Source organism: Egretta garzetta, unplaced genomic scaffold (assembly GCF_000687185.1).
Source record: "Egretta garzetta isolate BGI_Z169 unplaced genomic scaffold, ASM68718v1 scaffold509, whole genome shotgun sequence".
Lineage (NCBI taxonomy): Eukaryota > Metazoa > Chordata > Aves > Pelecaniformes > Ardeidae > Egretta > Egretta garzetta.
Genome location: NW_009260814.1, coordinates 173,828 through 192,417, shown reverse-complemented (window position 1 = coordinate 192,417; position 18,590 = coordinate 173,828). Strand labels below are relative to the sequence as shown.

The 18,590-nt window shown below is 36.2% G+C and overlaps 1 protein-coding gene across 1 annotated transcript in view; it reads left to right on the top strand.

Moving 5' to 3' along the window:
- The window catches only part of SPON1 (spondin 1), a 197,658-nt gene that overhangs the window by 44,896 nt on the left and 134,172 nt on the right, over positions 1 to 18,590 (top strand). The window contains exons 4-5 of the mRNA XM_009646918.2: positions 16,809 to 16,882; positions 17,473 to 17,595. Of these exons, the coding sequence (XP_009645213.1) occupies positions 16,809 to 16,882; positions 17,473 to 17,595 (197 nt within the window). The remainder of the gene's footprint in view (positions 1 to 16,808; positions 16,883 to 17,472; positions 17,596 to 18,590) is intronic.

Below are 18,590 nucleotides of genomic sequence, written 5' to 3'. Positions count from 1 at the left end.
GTCACAAAATCAAGTTGCACAAATTTATTCCTACCAGAAAGAAGTTCCAGCTGTCAATGAGCTTCAGAGTGGGTCTGCACCAGTCAGACCCCTTTAAATGGGTGGGAGCTATGGTGCCTGTTCTGAAATTATTGCCAGTCATATAAAAGGAACATTTGATAGATGATCACAGAGTTGAACTTAAAAAACAACAAAGAAAAAAGAATGATATACAGTTACAGCTGACAAATTTGTGTGTTACTTCTCAGGCTTGTCCCAAATGCCTCATCAGTATCTATGAGGTGGCAGAGGGAGGAGAAGTGGGGCAAGGTTTTAAGTTATTCAGATTACTAGACTAAGGTGATTAAGCAATGTAAGTAGATTCTTTGTTCCTCTCTGATGCTCTCACCACTAAAACAGTTTCTTTTCTTTGCTCGGCTGTACTTAGCCCAGTATTTGCAAATTTCCTTGATTTGTCGTGATCCTTACCTGAGCTCAAGTCTTTTTCCATATGCTTAATTGGGTGCTTCTTTAAATGCTTTACATGGGATGTATTCTTTAAAAGCATCCTATTTGTTACAAAACATGTGAAATATGATGATTTTATGTGGTCTTTTAGGATTCCTGAATACTTGTGGAGTTTATTTCTTGAAAAAGCGATTTGTACTTATTGAAAAATCACACTGCTTATTTTGAAGCAGATGAGCTACTCGTACATAGTTGAAGAGCTATGAGGAAGGAGTTCGCTATAAAATTATGCCTCTGAATATTCAAAGCGTAAAAGCAAACAAAAAAAACCCCTGCTTGTTTGAATTGGGTATTAAGCTTGTTATTCAGTCTTTTCCATTTATCCTTTCAGTCTTCCTGTGTGATTGTCCAGGTACTTAGATATGTCAACAATTTTACCTGACTCTTTATTTATTATTAAAGCCTTCCAATATGACTAAATATGATGTCCAAGGAACAATAGAGAACAATCTGTCTTCCTTGCCTAGCAAGAGCTCTCAGTGACAATTATATGCTGTTTATGGAACAATAGAAGATAACAGTTCTCATATTCTAAATAGCTATATTGATTTTTCCCAGTAGAATTAATGAGTCTTCTGCATGCAGAGAAATGATCAAAGTTCCTGTTTAAAAAAATTATAAATCTGTATCTTCCAGTTAACTACCACATGACGACAGCAGTAGCTTCTGAACTTCATTTTTGATAGAGATCATAGCAGCATTGCTTAAAATTTCTTTGTGCATAGCTTAAATAAAATATTTTATATAGACACTTTGTGTATTTCTACACAATTAAGATCACAATCTAAGATGTTTCTATACTTCCTAATGGTCCTTAGAACAAATACAACCTTTGATATATAGAAAATGTGCTAATTTTCCACATGCAATTCTTTTGACCTGCTTTCATTTTTCCCTGTTCTTCTCTTTTGGGAGCTGATGTAACAGAAATGTGCACAGCTTTAAATGTCTGGGGACAGAGATTGGAAGGGAGTAGATTTGGCTCCATTTTTATCTTTCACACTGGGTTATCATATACAGCTCAACTCATTTTTCAGTGCCTCTATTTTCTCAAAAGCAACTAGAGGCCAGTGACTCTTTATAAAACACTGCAAGATAGAAAAGATTATATGTTAGTATGGCACTATTCTAATTCCTTAAAAATAATTTAAATGTTTTCTTTGTCCAGCTATATATATATATATATATATTTACGAAACAAATAGGACAAAAATTTAAACTTTGCAATGTAACTAACTCACAAACCTGTATTTAATTTTTTATGCTAAACACCCACAGAGAGTTTGCTTGTTTTAGGAAGGAAGAATACCCTTCTGCATTTCTATACAGCTTCTAGCAGCTCTAATATTAAATTGTAAAGATGCATATTTGTATTTTAATGTATACAATAGCAGCCCCCTGGTTCTACTGGCTAAACACATCTGCATTTAAACAAAAATCTGTTTCATTTTCACTTCCTTACAGATTTAATATTGTTTCTTTAAGTTCATAATGGGAGCACATGAATTTGGAAAGTGTTGTAAATGGATTTTCTTGTAATTTTATGTTCTTCTAAATAATCTTTTTTACACTACAATTAATATAGTAATCCTATAACATCTAGCTAGATTCATTCATATGCTGTTTCGTTTGCAAAAGTGTAGTGTTGCAAAGCAGCTTAATGGTTTTGCTACTGAAAGATGGGTTTATTCCTTGAGGAGTGCAAAGCAATAGAAAAACAATGTGGGGGGAAAAAAGAAGAGTAAGGAGAGGATGATGGTCTTTCCTCTAGTGGTAGGAGGAATATAGTTATGGCTTTATTATGGAAGGTAATATTTTTAACTGGTTCACACTGTACCTTGAACATGCCTACAATAATTTAATGTAAAAAAAAGAAATCAGTGTTGTGGCACATTTTGTGGAAATTAGAAGTAATGCGCAATTACTCTCATTGGTCCATATAGTTATTATTCTGCACAAATACTTGTATTTTTGTTAAGCAAGCTGGTTTGCAAAAATAAAAATTGTCCTTTGATGTGCGGTGGGTAGGAATGCAAGCATACAAAAAGTACAACATACTTTATGGTAAGACACTGATATCAGTTCTCTTTTTGATCATCATTGCATTTTCTCCAGACTTTCTGGGGAATACTGCAATTAAGATTAATCATTACGGTTAACAGTTGACACAAACTCAAACCCAGAACTGATCAGAAGTCAATTATGTTCTCATTTGGTACTCAGCAAAGGTATGTGGGGTATTTAAAGCTTTCATTTTTATTTCTTAACAATTATACACGACAAATCTCTTGGTCCTTCTAGATTCTCAACGCTGTTCTAAAGAAACTTGCTATGTGTTTAAATTGTGCAACTGGAAAAATCATATGAAGTAGCAAGTCAGGTATAGTGCTTTCTGGTAATTCTACTTTCTGATCCAAAACTTGAAAATAAACAGGGAAACCATAGCAAATGATGTTAGAAGGGACTTCGGTGAAATACCGGAGTTTTTTACTGTCTGACAACAGTATGACAATAGGGTGAACTGTGTTTGAGTTGCTCCTGTCCACCTCTGTTCTTCTTGAAGCCGGAGCCTTGGCAGTCCCCGTAGGGAAGTGGTGCCAATACTTACCTGTCCTTGCTACTGTTTTGCTAAAGTGATTCCTCTGATGCCTCTTATTCTCCGGTGCTGTCACCCTCTTCTCAACCCATGCGTTCTTTTGGTCGTCTTTTCTCTAGGATGCTCAACCCTAGCTCCTTCAATCCTTTTCCCTTTCTAGATAGCTGATTGTTCTCATTACTCTTGTGTTAACTTTCTCCATATCCTTGAATTGTGGTACCCAAAACTCGGCATTGTAATCCCACAGATGCCTTATGTGACTCTACATGGTCTTAGAGAAAGTGCTTCCGCTGTAGTGTTTGCTGTTTTCCATAAGAGAATAACATTTACTTGTGTTCAGCTCCTGATCCACTAGACTTCCTTAATCCTGCTATAAAATACTTCTCTTGTCGACTTTTTCCTTTCTGTCTTTGTGCAAATAAATACTCCTATCTAAAACTAGGACTTTGTGTTTAACATTATCTAATTACTGATTTTTCAGAATTCCTCAGATTTATGAACTATTTTGCATTTTAACAACCACAGCTTGATACTGTCTGCAGTCAGTAACTTGTTCTCTATCCCATCATTCAAGTTATTAATGGAAATATTGATGTATGCATAACCACACTGAACCTGAAAACTCTTCAGTGAATTCCAGCTGAGTTCTAAACCTATGAAAAAGCAAGTTCATTTGTTTTAAAAATATGAATATTGCTGTCTAAAAAATCCTGCCATCTAGTTCTGATGTGATTAATGTGTAAAGATTTTAAATACGATTTTGAAAGAATCTGCTAGTTTGATGTATCTGAGTATTTACAAATCTAAAAAGATGAATGAAAAATCAGGAAAATGTTTTTATTCATAATATTTTTCAGTGGCAAGATTTGTGTTGGAGAAAGATAAATCCTCAAAGAATTATTACATCTTATTTACATATTCTGGAGTGGAAATGTGAAAGGATTTAAGACATGTAAGGAGGGGGGTTGTCTGAAGTATCTTGTACTGAAACGCAATTTTGTCTAAAATTTGCTCCCAGTAAGTGACGAAATAAAACAGTAAACTGATTCTTTCTGGATAAGTCTCTAGTGGAGTCTGCATTTTCATAAATTTCAAGTAGTGGGGTGAAAAAAAAAAGACTCCATAATTTTCATGTTTGCTGTTTGTAAATGAAAATCATTGTTAATTTAGGAGCCTGACAGCTGTAGAACATTTGCCATTCGGCAGCAGCTGTCAGTAGCACTCCAGTTTATTTTACAAACAGATGTTTAATTTGACTTCAATGCCATTGTCAATTTTTGAGGGGAAACAAAGAGAGGAAAGGAATAGAAATAATCATGATAGTCATAATTTGATTTCCTTTCAAAATATAAAGCAGAGTCACTACTGATGACAGCAGAAGTATTTTAATTTTTTTTTGTTACTGAATGTTTTAAATATTTTTTTTTAATAACTGCATGAACTGAAATTAAGCTTTTTTAGTGCATGGTAACTCATGTTAAGGGAGTGATTTGTCTTACGTCAGGAACCAAAAGCGTATTTTTAATGTAGCATGCTACATTTTTATAAGTTCTTTATTTATCAATCAATGTCATACTGTTTCTACAGTTTACAGATAAAGAGATTTTTGTCTCTATATTAAAACCAGGGCACCAGTGGGCCCACTGTCATACAAACGTGATGTTGTTTACTGTAGCATAATAGTATTCTCATTTCGCATCAACAAAAGTGAAAGGCAAACTGCGTCCAGTAATGATGAAATAAGATACTGAAAAAGCTAAGTAACATAATGTGGTTTGTTTTTAATTTTAGTAACCAATGATTTTATCCAGTATGTGCCCAGTGACTAGGAGGCTTCAATAAAATGTGCTGTTAGAATGTCTTGGCAAGATCCTCCGTTATTCAAAATGTCTATAGACCCAGATAAGAGCGTTGAGACTAGCAGTGAATGGTTATGGTGGTTTGGGCTGCAATAATTTTCTTCATAGTAGCTGGTATGGGGCTGTGTTTTGGATTTGTGCTGAAAACAGTGTTGATCGTTCAGGGATGTTTTCGTTACTACTGAGCAGGGCTGACACAGGGTCAAGGCCTTTTCTGCTCCTCACCCCACCCCACCAGCTAGGAGGCTGGGGGGGGCACAAGGAGCTGGGAGGGGGCATGCCGGGACAGTTGACCCCAACTGACCCAAGGGCTATGCCAGACCATATGACATCATTCTCAGTATATAAACTGGGGGAAGAGGTGGGGGGCGGCGGGGGGGGACACATTCAGAGTGATGGCATTTGTCTTCCCAAGTAATGGTTATGTGTGATGGAGCCCTGCTTTCCTAGAGATGGCTAAACATTTGCCTGCCCATGGGAAGCAGGGAACGAATTCCTTATTTTGCTTTGCTTGTGTGCACAGCTTTTGCTTTCCCTATTAAACTGTAGTTATCTCAACCCACGAGTTTTCTCACTTTTACCCTTCCGATTCTCTCCCCCGTTCCACTGGGGTGGAGTGAGCGAGCGGCTGAGTGGGGCTGAGCTGCTGGCTGTGGTTAAACCATGACAGTGGTCTCGATCCTACAATACTTTGGCAATTCTTAGATGTTACAAAGTCTAATTAAAATTGGTCATAAAGATGGCACATCTTCCAGGTCATTTGCTCCTTTGTAATACAATCTACTTAGGTATTTCAAGACTATGTGTTTCTATGAGGCTATACAATTCTATATAAGTAAACCTGCAATTAAATTTAAGAAGCTATACTGGGTGTGCTGTTTTGTATTTAATATTCTATGTTAGCAAAATTTTTCTAGCATGCTGAGTTCAATATTTTCTGAACTGTCTGCATGCCCACAAAAATCTAGAACATCTCTGCATAGCACATTTTACAGTTAAAATTTCAAGCACAGCTATATTTCAGTACGAAAGGCAAATGGCTGAATTAACAAAGTGTCAGATTCTGCCAACCTTACTTATATTGAATAGTATTTAAATTGTCTTGTGGATTTAAGTATATTAACTGGAGACTCTCTAAGGGTGATGTATTATATAAATAAGGGTCTCACAACCTGAACATGGTATTTATCTTGATTCTTTTTTTCATATGAAGCACCACAAAATCAATTCTGATTTGTTTCCTTAAAGAGGCAGCTACACGTGTTATTGCAATTCTTTAGATATTATGAAAGGAAAAAAAATACCTAGAAAAGAAATTGTTCTTCTTGTAACTGGCTGTTGAATTGATTCTTGTTGTCTTTCTACTTACCTGGTTTGACAATTTTTTGAAGGGATTTGCAAAAGGATTGAAATATTAAATTCTCCCAGTAATGGGTGGGCCATTCTTTTCCTTTCAGTAATTAGGTACCTACTTTTTCTATCTTTTCTGCTTCATTAGATATGCATTAAGTAGCTTTGCTATCTGAACAGGAGCAGTCTGAATGCTTTTTGCACTGCTTTCCTGAAGAAATGGATTTGTTGCTCAGTCAGTTCACCGCTTCAGCAGAATGTAAAGTCTTGCAATGCACCAGAAAGCACACTTGATTTCTTTAATGGTTTCTGGGTTTTCATTTGCTGCAGAAAGGATAGGCTTGCAGACATAGGGGTCTATGTCTAGAGAAGGAATCAGCTCTGTTTGTTAGGAGGATAATGAGCTTGATGCTCGCTCACTGCACTGACAGTGTATGTAGCCTGGTGATGCCCTTATCAACAACTCATTTAATTTCTACAGATTACCTATCATCATAAAGTTTCTTCCCATAGATTTCTCTGAAAATGGAATATATGTTTGTTCTGTAGATAGAAAAAAGGTGTGCTCTCTCATGCTGCAATTGTCTTGTGATTTTTTGCTGAAGTAAATATATGATGAGACAAGGAACTTGTATACAAAATAGAAAAATGTTCCATACTGCAAAGATGATGCCGTGTATTGAGTTACCACCATTTCATGACAGTTCATTAAGAAATTCTCTTGTTCATCATTGTTACTTTAGGTAACAAATACCAATGAACAGGCATTTATCTAATTTCTCTGAGTAAATCATGAACAAGGCATTGTCTTCAATATAATGAAAAAACACAAATTGCTCTTTGTTCTTGCCAGTTTTATAGCAGTAGTCTATATTTCTGCCAAATATAGTTTTACTCACAAAGTACTAAATATATTCAGGCAAGTAAATAAAATAAAGCCAAACTCATGAAGAGAAGACAGATTTCACAGATACTCAGATATGTGTTTTCTGCATTGTCCTTATTGGTAAGCAACTTTGCTCAGCAAGAATAAATTTTTAAGTACTATCCTTATAATTTTCTAGCTTTCCAGTGGCTACTTATGCATCAGAAGAAATTCAGGCTGTGATTCTCTTCTGATTAAGTGAAACTGAAGTTGGTAATTGATTTCAGTAGAAGGTCAGTCCTCAATAGATTGTCATCTCGCAATCAGCAGCATAAGATATCAGGGCACATCTAGCTTTTCAAAACACCCTCAACATCAGTGTATCTGATAATCTTATGGCTTTAATTTTCAAATAATGTATTTTTTCTGTATCTTTTTCTGTGTAAATGTTTGGTGGGAACAAATGACTGCGTGCTATAAAAAACAAAGCTAGATAGGTATGCCTTATGTTTTTGCATTGAAGATCAGATTTGTTTTCCTTGTTACTTCAGTTTTGAAATCTAAACCAACTATTGGAAAAGTTTAAATTGCACTGCTTGGGTGTCAGTCTCAAAACCACAACTAATTCACCTGTTTCCTGTACGCATATCTGAAGGAGCACCCCTGCTTTTCTCTACAATGCCTGATCTCTTGCTCTGTTCCCGCCTGTATCTCTCATCGCACATTGTGTATCTCAGTTACCCAGGTTAAAACATCTCCCTCAGAGTTTCTAATGAAGTTAAGAATCAACTCACTTTTGTTCCAGATAAAACTTAGTAGGGCTGGATTCCAGTTCCTAGTGTATGCCTGCTTCTGAAAGCTGCTAATATGAAGGTAATTTATCATCTTAATCCTTTCCGTTACTGCTTACTACTGTTCACAATGCTCCTTTAATAGTTCTATTCATGTGCTCTCCTTGTCCTGATGATTGAGGGAGATACAGACTGTGTAGCTTTTGCTTAATCCCTGATCCTTTAAGCACAGTTGTAATCACTTCCTCCATGAAATGATGACCTTTATCTGGGTCAACAAGACTTCAGGAACCCCACAAAGGCAAAAGGCTTCTTGATACTGTTGGGTTTTTTCCTTCTCCCTGCTGGTATATGTTGTTTTATAGAAAAGGCTTCAAACCACCTTGAGAAGAAATCGGTCACTTCCAAGGAGTTTCACTGCCCCAGCCTGTTTTCGGGAGCTAATGTATGTAATCTATATGTAATTGCATCCACAGCCTGACAACCTACTGCTGCAGCAAAGAGATATGACCAGACTTTGCTCTTGCCTTTCCTATGCATATCTTGGACAGTTTTTGATCCATTTCCTAACACCTGTTTTAACACCTTTCAATATTGCTATTTCCTTAACCCTAAGAGTATTTTTCTGATTTTTGTGTAGCGTGTTTAGCAATTCTTCTTTCTCCGTTTACGTTCTTGGTACTTTTGTTTCTGCTGTGCTGCAGTTAACAGTCATTACTGTTTACTTCATATGTCCCAGGCTGTCTGCTGTTTTAGCTGCTGACTCTACCTTATCATCCCCTTCAGCTTCCTGATTCTTATTCCTTTGAGCCTTTAGATGCCTAATTCACAACTGATCCCTATGGCAATTCCTGTACTTATAAATTGCTCCTGCACTTTATTCAAAAATAGCTCTGTCACCCAGCCTTTGCCTTCTTCTAACCTAGTCAAACATCCAATACTGTGTTCTCTTCGCACAATAATCTGAAACAGGTAAAATCACAACTGACCCAGCCTTTTGTTTTCTTTAAACTTGAAGGATTACTGTAGTCTGTTTGCTGGGCTGACCTGCTTAGAGTGTTCCTATACACTTTGAATTCCAGCAGTGAACCAAAGGTGATTTGTGCTGTAACTTTGTACTGAAATCCTTCAAAATCTTCCTCAATCCCATGTGTGGGTGTTGTTTATAAGTGATTGGGCATTGGCTTTCTTTTCCCATATTGGTTAGGGCACAGTAAAAGAGATCAGGTTACTGAAAGTTTCTGAGGGTAGTCAGTGGTTTGTTAACATTAATGGCCACAGAGCAACAGAAGTATTGGAAGCTCTGTGCTTCCTGTCAGTGATCCTGGCAGAAGGTACTTCAAAGGAGACATCTTACTTGTGTCAGGATAGGGGCAGTACATGCAAATATTTCATTTCTGTATTGTCCAAGCAGCTGCTAAGCATTCTCGAAAAAACCTGAAGAGCACAGCTCTTGTATTGCTGGTTTTATGTATTCATCGGTTACTGGGCCCAGCTTGGTTTTTTGATCCGTTGTAGCAAAACTGTTACCAGTGCTATTGGTGCGACAGCTAATCAGACGCAAGAAGGTTGTATTGAATTTGGCATTTTTAGGGCTGAAGCAGGAAGAGCAAAAATCCTGCTGTACAGGTTCCCTGCCATTGCATTCTCAAAAAATCTATGCACCAACGTTTTGCAACAGTATTTGCTACAAATCCTTGCTGCAAATAATTCTTGCAAGCAGAACACTTGTCTGAACTCGAGACCCTGCCCTAACACTGTCTTCAGCCACAAACTTGTTGCAGTAGATGTTGAATGAAGAGTAAGAGGAGAAGCTTAGTGAAAACCTTCCTAATGATGTAGAATAATTTCATGGATAAATTTGATCATTCTTTGATAATTGTGTTGCATAAGCAGGGTGGTCTTTCAGCTATTTCTCCAATACAATTTGAATGTGCCTTCTTCCCATATAGTGTCCTGTCAGAATGAGGAAAGTAGAAAAGTTACAGATCTCAACACTTTTACCTTCATTGGTCTTGTCTTTTCTTTCATTTCTGTGCACTCATATCTCTCGGCGTAAACAACCAGTATCTCCTGGCATTAGCTGTCTGAATGTTCAGTAGGCTGCAGCCTCAGCTGTCAGCGAAAGCTCTTAGAAAAGCTCAGGTAGAAGAGATTCAGTTGTTACCGGTATTAATTCTTGAAAGCTGAAATGTGTTCAGCTGTGCTAAGGCAATGCAAGTCTCTTCTGATGCATCCAGATCCAGTTCCAGTGGATTTGTGGTGTCAGACTTACCTCTCAAGTACTGAAGGTACTGCATCAAATTTAAATATCCCCAGGCAAATACATACATAATATTAAGGTCTCTTTTAAGAAGTAATAGGAAGCATTTCAGTACCAAATCAAGCTAGCTAAGTTTCAGTGAGTATTAATTTGTTCTGTTAATTGTGGTGCTTTAATCTTCAGGCTTCTGTCAACTGAAATGAATTGAAGATTTTTCTCGATTTGAAAACATCAAATACTTTATTCCAGTTTGGATTCTTGCTACTGAATACTCAGTAATCAGTATTTTACAAGGGGCTGGGCCTGGTTAGGATGTTGCTCTTGACACAACATTTTTGTCTATACAAGCTAATAATTTACTCATTAAAATATAACTTCAGTATATTGCTAGTTGACACCTCTTCCAAAACAATAGTTGGAGAATGACAGCCCTGATATTTTTTTTTGTCTACAAATTATCTTATTTTCTCCTTGAATGCCCTGAGAATATTAAAGTTGTAGAACAATTTTTCTGAAGTTTTGGGGAATTTTTTTCAAGCTTTGTTAATTGGGTACTCATACTGACATTTAACTTTTACTTATTTTGCTTTTTCAATACAATATATAAAAAAGTTTGGTTTATTTTTATCTTCCCCATGAGGAGTGGGGGAGGTGGCTCAGAGGGGAGGGGGATATGTGCAGGATATAAAGATTAAAAGAAATATTGTAAAAGGGCAAGTATGCTTTTTACTGTGTAACGGCTGTCCATGCTTGCTGTGCAATAATGGCAAAAGTAACAGAGGTCAAGTAGTGACAGCAAGGAACTTGAATTCTGGTGAAGAGTAGCACATGTGGGAGGGTTTGAAATGTGACCTTTGACTGTGTGGTTTGTTTTCTGCCACGTCCTGGCCTAGCAGGTAAAGCAAGGTACAGGCTTGAAAATGGGGGCATGGGTGCCTCTTTCTTTTCTGACTTCTCTTGAGCACCCAGAATAATCAAGTCTTTGAGTTCCCTGTGCAAGTGGTTGAGTGTCATACAGGTCGCATAGACCTTTTAAGCAGGAATAATACAGTGCTTGATAAGGTTTGTTTTGTTGTTGATTTCATTTTTCATTTTGATTTTAGGATTTGTTAGTTAATACACAAGTGCTTTGCATCAGTTCTTCTCATAAGTTAGCTCAATGAATGTAGCTGTCAGATAAATGACTTTGGGCTCGCTAGCTTGATAAAAACTATATTCCCACCTTTAACAGTTTGTTTCTATCTACTGTGTAAAACCAGTACCTAGAATAACAAAACATATCCTCCAACCATCCAGCCCTATCCAATATTTTCTGACTCTTCTATGCAGTATAATTTATAATCGTTTGTTTTGAAATTCAAGGAGATAGTACTTGCTACAAAAAATGGTGGCTAGCAAAATACCTGATGAAGGTAAAGCCCATGAATAGCAGTGGGCTTTAAGCAATGTGAAATTTTCTCAAGAGTCCTAGACAAACTCATTCTTTCATCTTTTTTGTCGTTGTTGGTTTTTTAAGAGTGGGTTGGTTTTTTTGTTTTTTTTTTTTTTTTGTGAGTAATAGGTGTAGTGTACATGTCAGAAATGATTTTGTCAGTATGAGTTTTTATCCTGAAGATTTTAGATTTAATATTTATGCCTTGTGGCCATTCAAGCAAAGAACAGAGAGATTTTCTGAGGACAAATACGAGATAGCAGCGATAGCAGCATATATAATTGTGTTTTCCCTTAGAGCTTTTTGTTGTATTATATATGATGGCCAAATCAGTCCTGAAGTCAGTGAGCTCCCGTGTATGCATGTGATGGTAGACCTGAGTATGATCTGAAGGACAACCAAAAGGGTTTAGAAGCTACAGCAAATTTGTAAGACAAGTTTAGAGTACTTTGCTCTTGCTGTGGGGTTTCTCTCAATTATATTTCCTGACAGTATGGGTAAAATGTTGAAAAATAAAACTGAAGAAGGATATTCTGGCATATATATATGCACTGAATTTTTTAGAAGTGAACAACTTCTATTGTTTTTCATCTGACTTATCTATTAGAGAAAAGGCACTCATCCTGTGCAGGGATGTAAATGTTGACTTGTGGCAACATTGATAAGCTTGACATTAATATGACTGGTTTATCCAACATCAAATGTCAAGTCTGGTTGGTTTGCTGAAACAGTGTTAACGACATACTTAAAACCAAACAAACTAGCAAACCCAATAAGACAGCAACAAAACCTGGACCATCTGTGTTAGCTCCTAAGTTAGGCATCAAAAAAGGAATAATTTCATGCAAATTTTTAATAGTACTGACCCTTGTCAATGATGGCTGATGACAAAATTAGATTCTGGTGTAGGGAGCTTGTCCTTTGGTGAGACTGAGCACAGTTTCCTAGTTGAAAATTATTTTGAAGAATGTAGTTGTCAAATACCCTACCAGTGTAAAAATTGCTGGGCATCTAATTGCTAAAGGGTTGTATATGCTTTCAGAGGAATTTTAATTTATTTCTTATAAGTTTACCCTAAATATTAGAAAGAGAAGTAAAAGTTGTTGGTAAACTTCTGGGGGTTTGCACATTTCCTGACCCTTTTAAGTGCTTGACGGAAACACAGGGTTGTTTTGTTCTAAGACAACACAAAGGAAATAAAATGAGAACATCCTAAAGAATGCATTAGAATTACAAAATCCTCTAGCATGAACAAGATTACAGTAGATATAAATACATGGTTTTCACATCACTTTATAGTGCTAAGGGAAATGGTTCATTTAGAAATTCTTTCTCTCTAAAAGACAACAAAACCAAAAAACCCAAACAAACTTAACATCCTTTTAAGTAAAGTTGTTCTTGGTAGCTTTCTGGGGTGGGAAATAACTTATTATAATGTAATTAAATCAGTAAGACATGGAATAATTAAAGAAAATAACCTTGATGGCTGGAAGGGCAAGAGAAGGTTAATTCATAAGTAATATAGAGTAGAAAAAGTTTCTTATCTGCAATCCAGTTCTTTCTCAATATCCAGGTGAAACTTAGGGTATCCTCACCAGCTCTGGCAAAACCTGGTTTATTAAAATGTAACTCTAATATCGTACTTAATGGTTTTGATGTAAGCTTAAAAATGTGATAGGAACAACTCTTATGGATCCTCTTCCATACTACTTTTGTCACATCATTACACCCACAGAGGCAATTTAAATAAGAGCATTTCTGTTGATGCTAGGATTTGACAGAAAGAGTAAGGAAGATTATCTAAAGCTGTTTCTATGGAAGTGTAAAAAAACCAAAACCACCAACCCAACTCTGTTTCTGGTATGACTTGGAGCATTCCCAACGCTGCTCTGAATTTTTATGGTTTATGACATTTCCCATTTGTTAATATCCCAAATGCAATTTATGTGACTCTGGTAGAGCTTTTCACAGGAGGATGGTTCAATCATTGCAGAACTGTGGTGGAGAGCGACCTTCTAATTCCAGGGAAGTCTTTCAGGGCAGGTCTCACTCCCCTCATGCTCAGATGTGGTCTGACCAAACGGAGACAGGACAGACTCGGACCTCCTTGTGTATCCAGCCTACAACATTCTGAAGTAGCATTGCCAAAACAAATATTACAGAAGCTACTAGATATTCCTTGATTTTGCTGAGAGAACTACAAAACAGAAATACTAAGTAACACTCTTAGGAGCTTTTTAAAAATAAAACCAGGTGCTGCTGGGTGTATATATGCCTGTAACGTAAGGTTTTGCTCCTTACTTTGGTGATGGAAAAGCTTTATCACAAATCCAGAAGCATCGCTTCGAAGATAATGGGAAACAGAGTTTTGGAGTCATCTTTGTTTCCTTTTTCTTTTTTATTCCATGGTATGGTGACAATCAAAGAGATAAATAAGTCAATTAAAGATCTACTTAGATCTGTTAATTTGTAAGGGAAAGCAATCAGATCTCCCCTTCCCACAAAGTTCAGACAGCACTGGGTATTGGAAGTGGCGGGAAGGTTTTATGCAGACTAAGCAGATGTGTACCTTGTGTAAATTCTTAAAAGCTTTCCTACATCTCTGTAAAAGTTAGCCATTCCATTTTTAAGCTTTTTTCGTAAGCCTCAAAACCAAAGGAAAGAATCTTTAGTCCAAATCAGAACTTTTCTACATTAATAAAACATTATAAAAAAAAAAAAAAAAAAAAAAAAAAAGGTGGGGGGAACAAATGTAGTGATAAAAACTAGGCAAATACGCTGATCAGATACTTTGGTCTGCCTTCAATATAGAAGCCGATTATTAAGACAATGAATATTTTAAAATTAATTTAATATTGTTTCTGTCTGAGTGTTTGTAAAGTTGTGTGCTTGCTTTTGGTATTTATGCAGCCATCTAATGTATCAATCCTGTTCCACTTGGAATTAGTAACAAGGCTCACATTTAGATTATTGGCCCCATATATAATTTCAAACACAGCTGAAGAGACAATGACTCTGAAAGCTGTGAAGCTTTTGTTGTTAGAAAAGGCACTGTTCCCTTGACACTGCACAGTGACAAGCTAACTGCAGCAAAAAGAACAATATAAGTACACTGCAGGCTTCAAACAATCTTCTACATTTTGTTGCTATAAAAACTCCTTCTGAAATTAAATACATGTAATATCTTTGTTATCTGCAGATTTGGGAGCTTCTTTTTTGAGTAAGCTTTGGAAAACTTGTTCTTTAAAATGATATTTAAAGTACAGGATCATAGAATAATTTAGGTTGGAAGTGACTTCTGGAAGTAGCATGCCACTGTCAGAGGCTGGCCATTGGGCTCATATTCTTGCTACTACATTTTGGTGGTTTTGTTTCTTTTATTTTCCCCCCTTGTTTCTTGTTAGGAACCCTGAAAAAGATTTCTCAGAAAGCTTTCATTCAGCTTCTCACACACTTGGTCAGTCTCTTCTGTCACCATTTCAATTGTCCCATGACAATTCTCATATTAATAAAAGACAGATTCAACGAACTCTAGGTTTCATTCACTTTCTATTATTTGGTGCAGACTCATATTTATCCCTAGTGTAAACACTCCATTACAAAGACAAGGCCTAGGAGTTCCCCTTCACCCAATACTGGCAGATCATGCCCCTGCTTTTTGCAAAGGTCAGTCTTGCTCTTCTGTTTCAGGTTGTTTTTTCAGAGCATTGGTCGGTTGCCTGTATTGCCTTTACCACATCATACTTTAGAAGATGCCAGCCCTATTAAGGATGAGAGCAAGCTGTAGTTTCTGCTCCCTTTCCAGTTTGATCTAGCTTTAAGAGATTTGCAAAACCCAGTTATTTTCCTGGCTGCTTGATAATGTGAAATGAAGGATTCCTTCCTATCCTAGTCTGACCTTGTATCCTGACAAAGGAAGCACAGTAAAATTGCATCTTATTTTTGATAAATTTATGCAGTGGGACATTGTCAAATAAAGGTTTACGTCACTACAAGAATTCTAAGCATATATAATCTTATTTTTTTTCTTACTTCAACTGATATGAGTGAGGAATAACTCTAGTGAGATCAAGATAATTATTTGCCTGTAAAGTGGAGGTAAGACAAGGATCTGGCCCTTGGCATTTAGAGTTTTAAATACAAGTGATGGTATAAAATGTTGCTAGAAGAATGTGCTCCCTTACTGGTAAACAAAGAGTGCCAGCTCCCAAAGCACATTCTCTTCAGAAAACACTCTGTCCAAAGAATGTCTGAATTTAACCAAATTCTGAAATAAGATAAAGTTTACATGTGAATTAAATTTTTATAGTTAAAAAATGGTAAAAGAAGCCAGTTAAGTTTATTTAGAACTGCGAGGGGTCATGTGAGCAATTTGAACATGTTTTTCTAGTTGATTATTGGTTTTTATGTTTACTACATGGTGGTTATGATACCAGTCTGGAAGAACTTGGGCTTGGTGCTTTGCTGGCTTGAAGATCTTTGATGCAAAATTCAATTTATGGTCTCTCAGGTGGGAGGCTAAAAACTGGCTAAATTTCAGCTGTAAAAAATTAAATTACACAGTAACTCTGGTTTTCCCTGTATTGTTTTAAGATTCAACTTCCCTGTTCCCACTAAACTGAGGTTCACAAACTTACATTGTGTTTGAACTACAAGTCTTAATAAAATATTCTAGATTTAATTAAATTTAAGGTGGCATTGTGGCTTAACCTGGGAGGCAGCTGAACACGACACAGCTGCTTACTCACTCCCCCCCTTCCCTTTCCTACAAACAGCTACTTGCTTTAGCTGTGCTATTTTTCTGAAATTGAATATCATTTTAGTATTTTATTATAAGATTTGATTGAAACATTGAATATTCAATTGACGGTCATGCATTTCAAGAGCACAGATCCTCACCATGTGACTATGATCACTTCCCTAAAGATAATAACATTCCAAGTTTCTGTAAAATGTAATGAAATTCAAATGCAAATTTAAATAAAAATATCCTATCTGTAGTCCTGTATTGCGTATATGTACTGTCAGAAGAGGGAAGTATGCCTAGGTTTTAGGAGTTCAGTTCTGTCCTTTTGCCACTTTATCATGCATTTTCTTCTTCTTTAAAGGATTAAATATATTTAAAACTTTTTTTTTTCTTTATAGAGCCAGTATCGTGCAGAAGCGAATAATTTATTTTCAAGATGAGGGTTCTCTCACCAAAAAAATTTGTGAACAAGGTAATGTAAAGTAAATCGTCTTTCTGACTTCCTTGTTGTGCTCTAGATATTTCTCTTAACTCATTATATCAAACTAAAATTTTGAGGCCTTGAACAGTTTCATCCAGGTTCAAATTTGGGATCTCCTACTCAATTATGGTCTTCCTTATCACATATACTGTTCCTCATACAATCTTCCTTGCTTACCCCTAGAAGTGATACTTGCGCCTTATTACCTGGCCTTCATGTGAAGCTCATTTGTCTCCAGGGCACTTAAGTTTATTGAATACTGGGATATTTCATCCTTTTCTAAATCTAAGCATTGCAGTTGGTTATTGCATCCCACTGGAGAATTGATATGTTTTGGCTGTCTGGAAATTTTAAGCCTATTGTACTTTGAGATCAACTGAGGTTTTGTCAAAAAATATAGATTTAATTCATTACCTCCAGTTAAAAATATGATCCATGTATTTCGGGTTCTAGTTTAGTCTAGTGTAGCCCAACTTAAAAGTAAACAAAAAAGTATGGGTTTAACTCTGATTTATTTACTGGAGTATTTATTATGGCAACTTTGCTGTCATCTGTTGATTTTGAGTTTGGTGCTTTTTCAGACTCAGCCGCAGAAGGTGTGACTGACAAACCAATTTTAGATTGTTGTGCCTGTGGAACTGCCAAATACAGGCTAACTTTTTATGGAAACTGGTCAGAGAAAACACATCCCAAAGATTTTCCACGTGAGTATTGTTCTTTTACTATTGCTGTACCATACAGGGACTGTGAAGTGGGTTGGAGCTTGTTATATGACACAGTGTTACTTATTTACAGCTTAGTAGTGTAAACTGCGACATGTATGGAATATTGCTAACATTCAGTATTGAAAATCCATGGATCTTTCTGCAAATGCTATACATTCCAAATAAATTCTATTGATTTCCCTGACATTTTGAACTGAGGTGTGTTTGAGATCACGTTTTCAAGATTTTTCACATTTTCATTGTAGTGAGAAAGGTTAGGGGTTTTTGGTGGGTTGTTGTTTTTTTTTTTTAGTGAAAGCTTAGACTGGCTTATAGTGTACAGCTAGGAAACGAGATTCTAAGAAAAAGGCCACAAATGATGGGCAACACACTAACATTTTGATTTTGCAGCCATGCCAATCTAGCTAGTACGTTTTCCTTCAAAGTCTTTTGAAAGATTCCAGTTAGTTTTGGTGTTCATTGAATCTTGCTGCCCAAGGACCTTAATTAGATATATAGACCTTAGAATATTCAGTCTTTGTTGTCTTTATTGGTTGAATAGACAGATAAAATACATATTCTGAGCCTGTCTGGGTTTTTAAAGTTTCTGAACTACAGAATCAGTATTCTTACCACAATAACCCAAGTAACTGTAAAAAGCTAAAGTTACAAAAACATGTGCATTATGCATTTGTTCTTTCATTACTGACTCCACAGTCTGTGGCAATAAAGGCTAGGAAATTATTTGAAAATGTGAGTCACATTTACTGGTCTTTAAACTTTGTTATGTTGTTTGTGGCTGATGTTTATTATATAGGCTTTATATGTCAATTTTTTTTTATTATTGTCACTGTCAGAATATCATCATATAACTCAAATATGGCTTGTGTGTCAATCAGCTCAGTTTTAACAGTCCAAGCAATATTGCTTATGTTGAGTCTCTCATACATTTTAAGTTGAATGTAGCATTGTTCAAATATTATTTGTCAGCATAA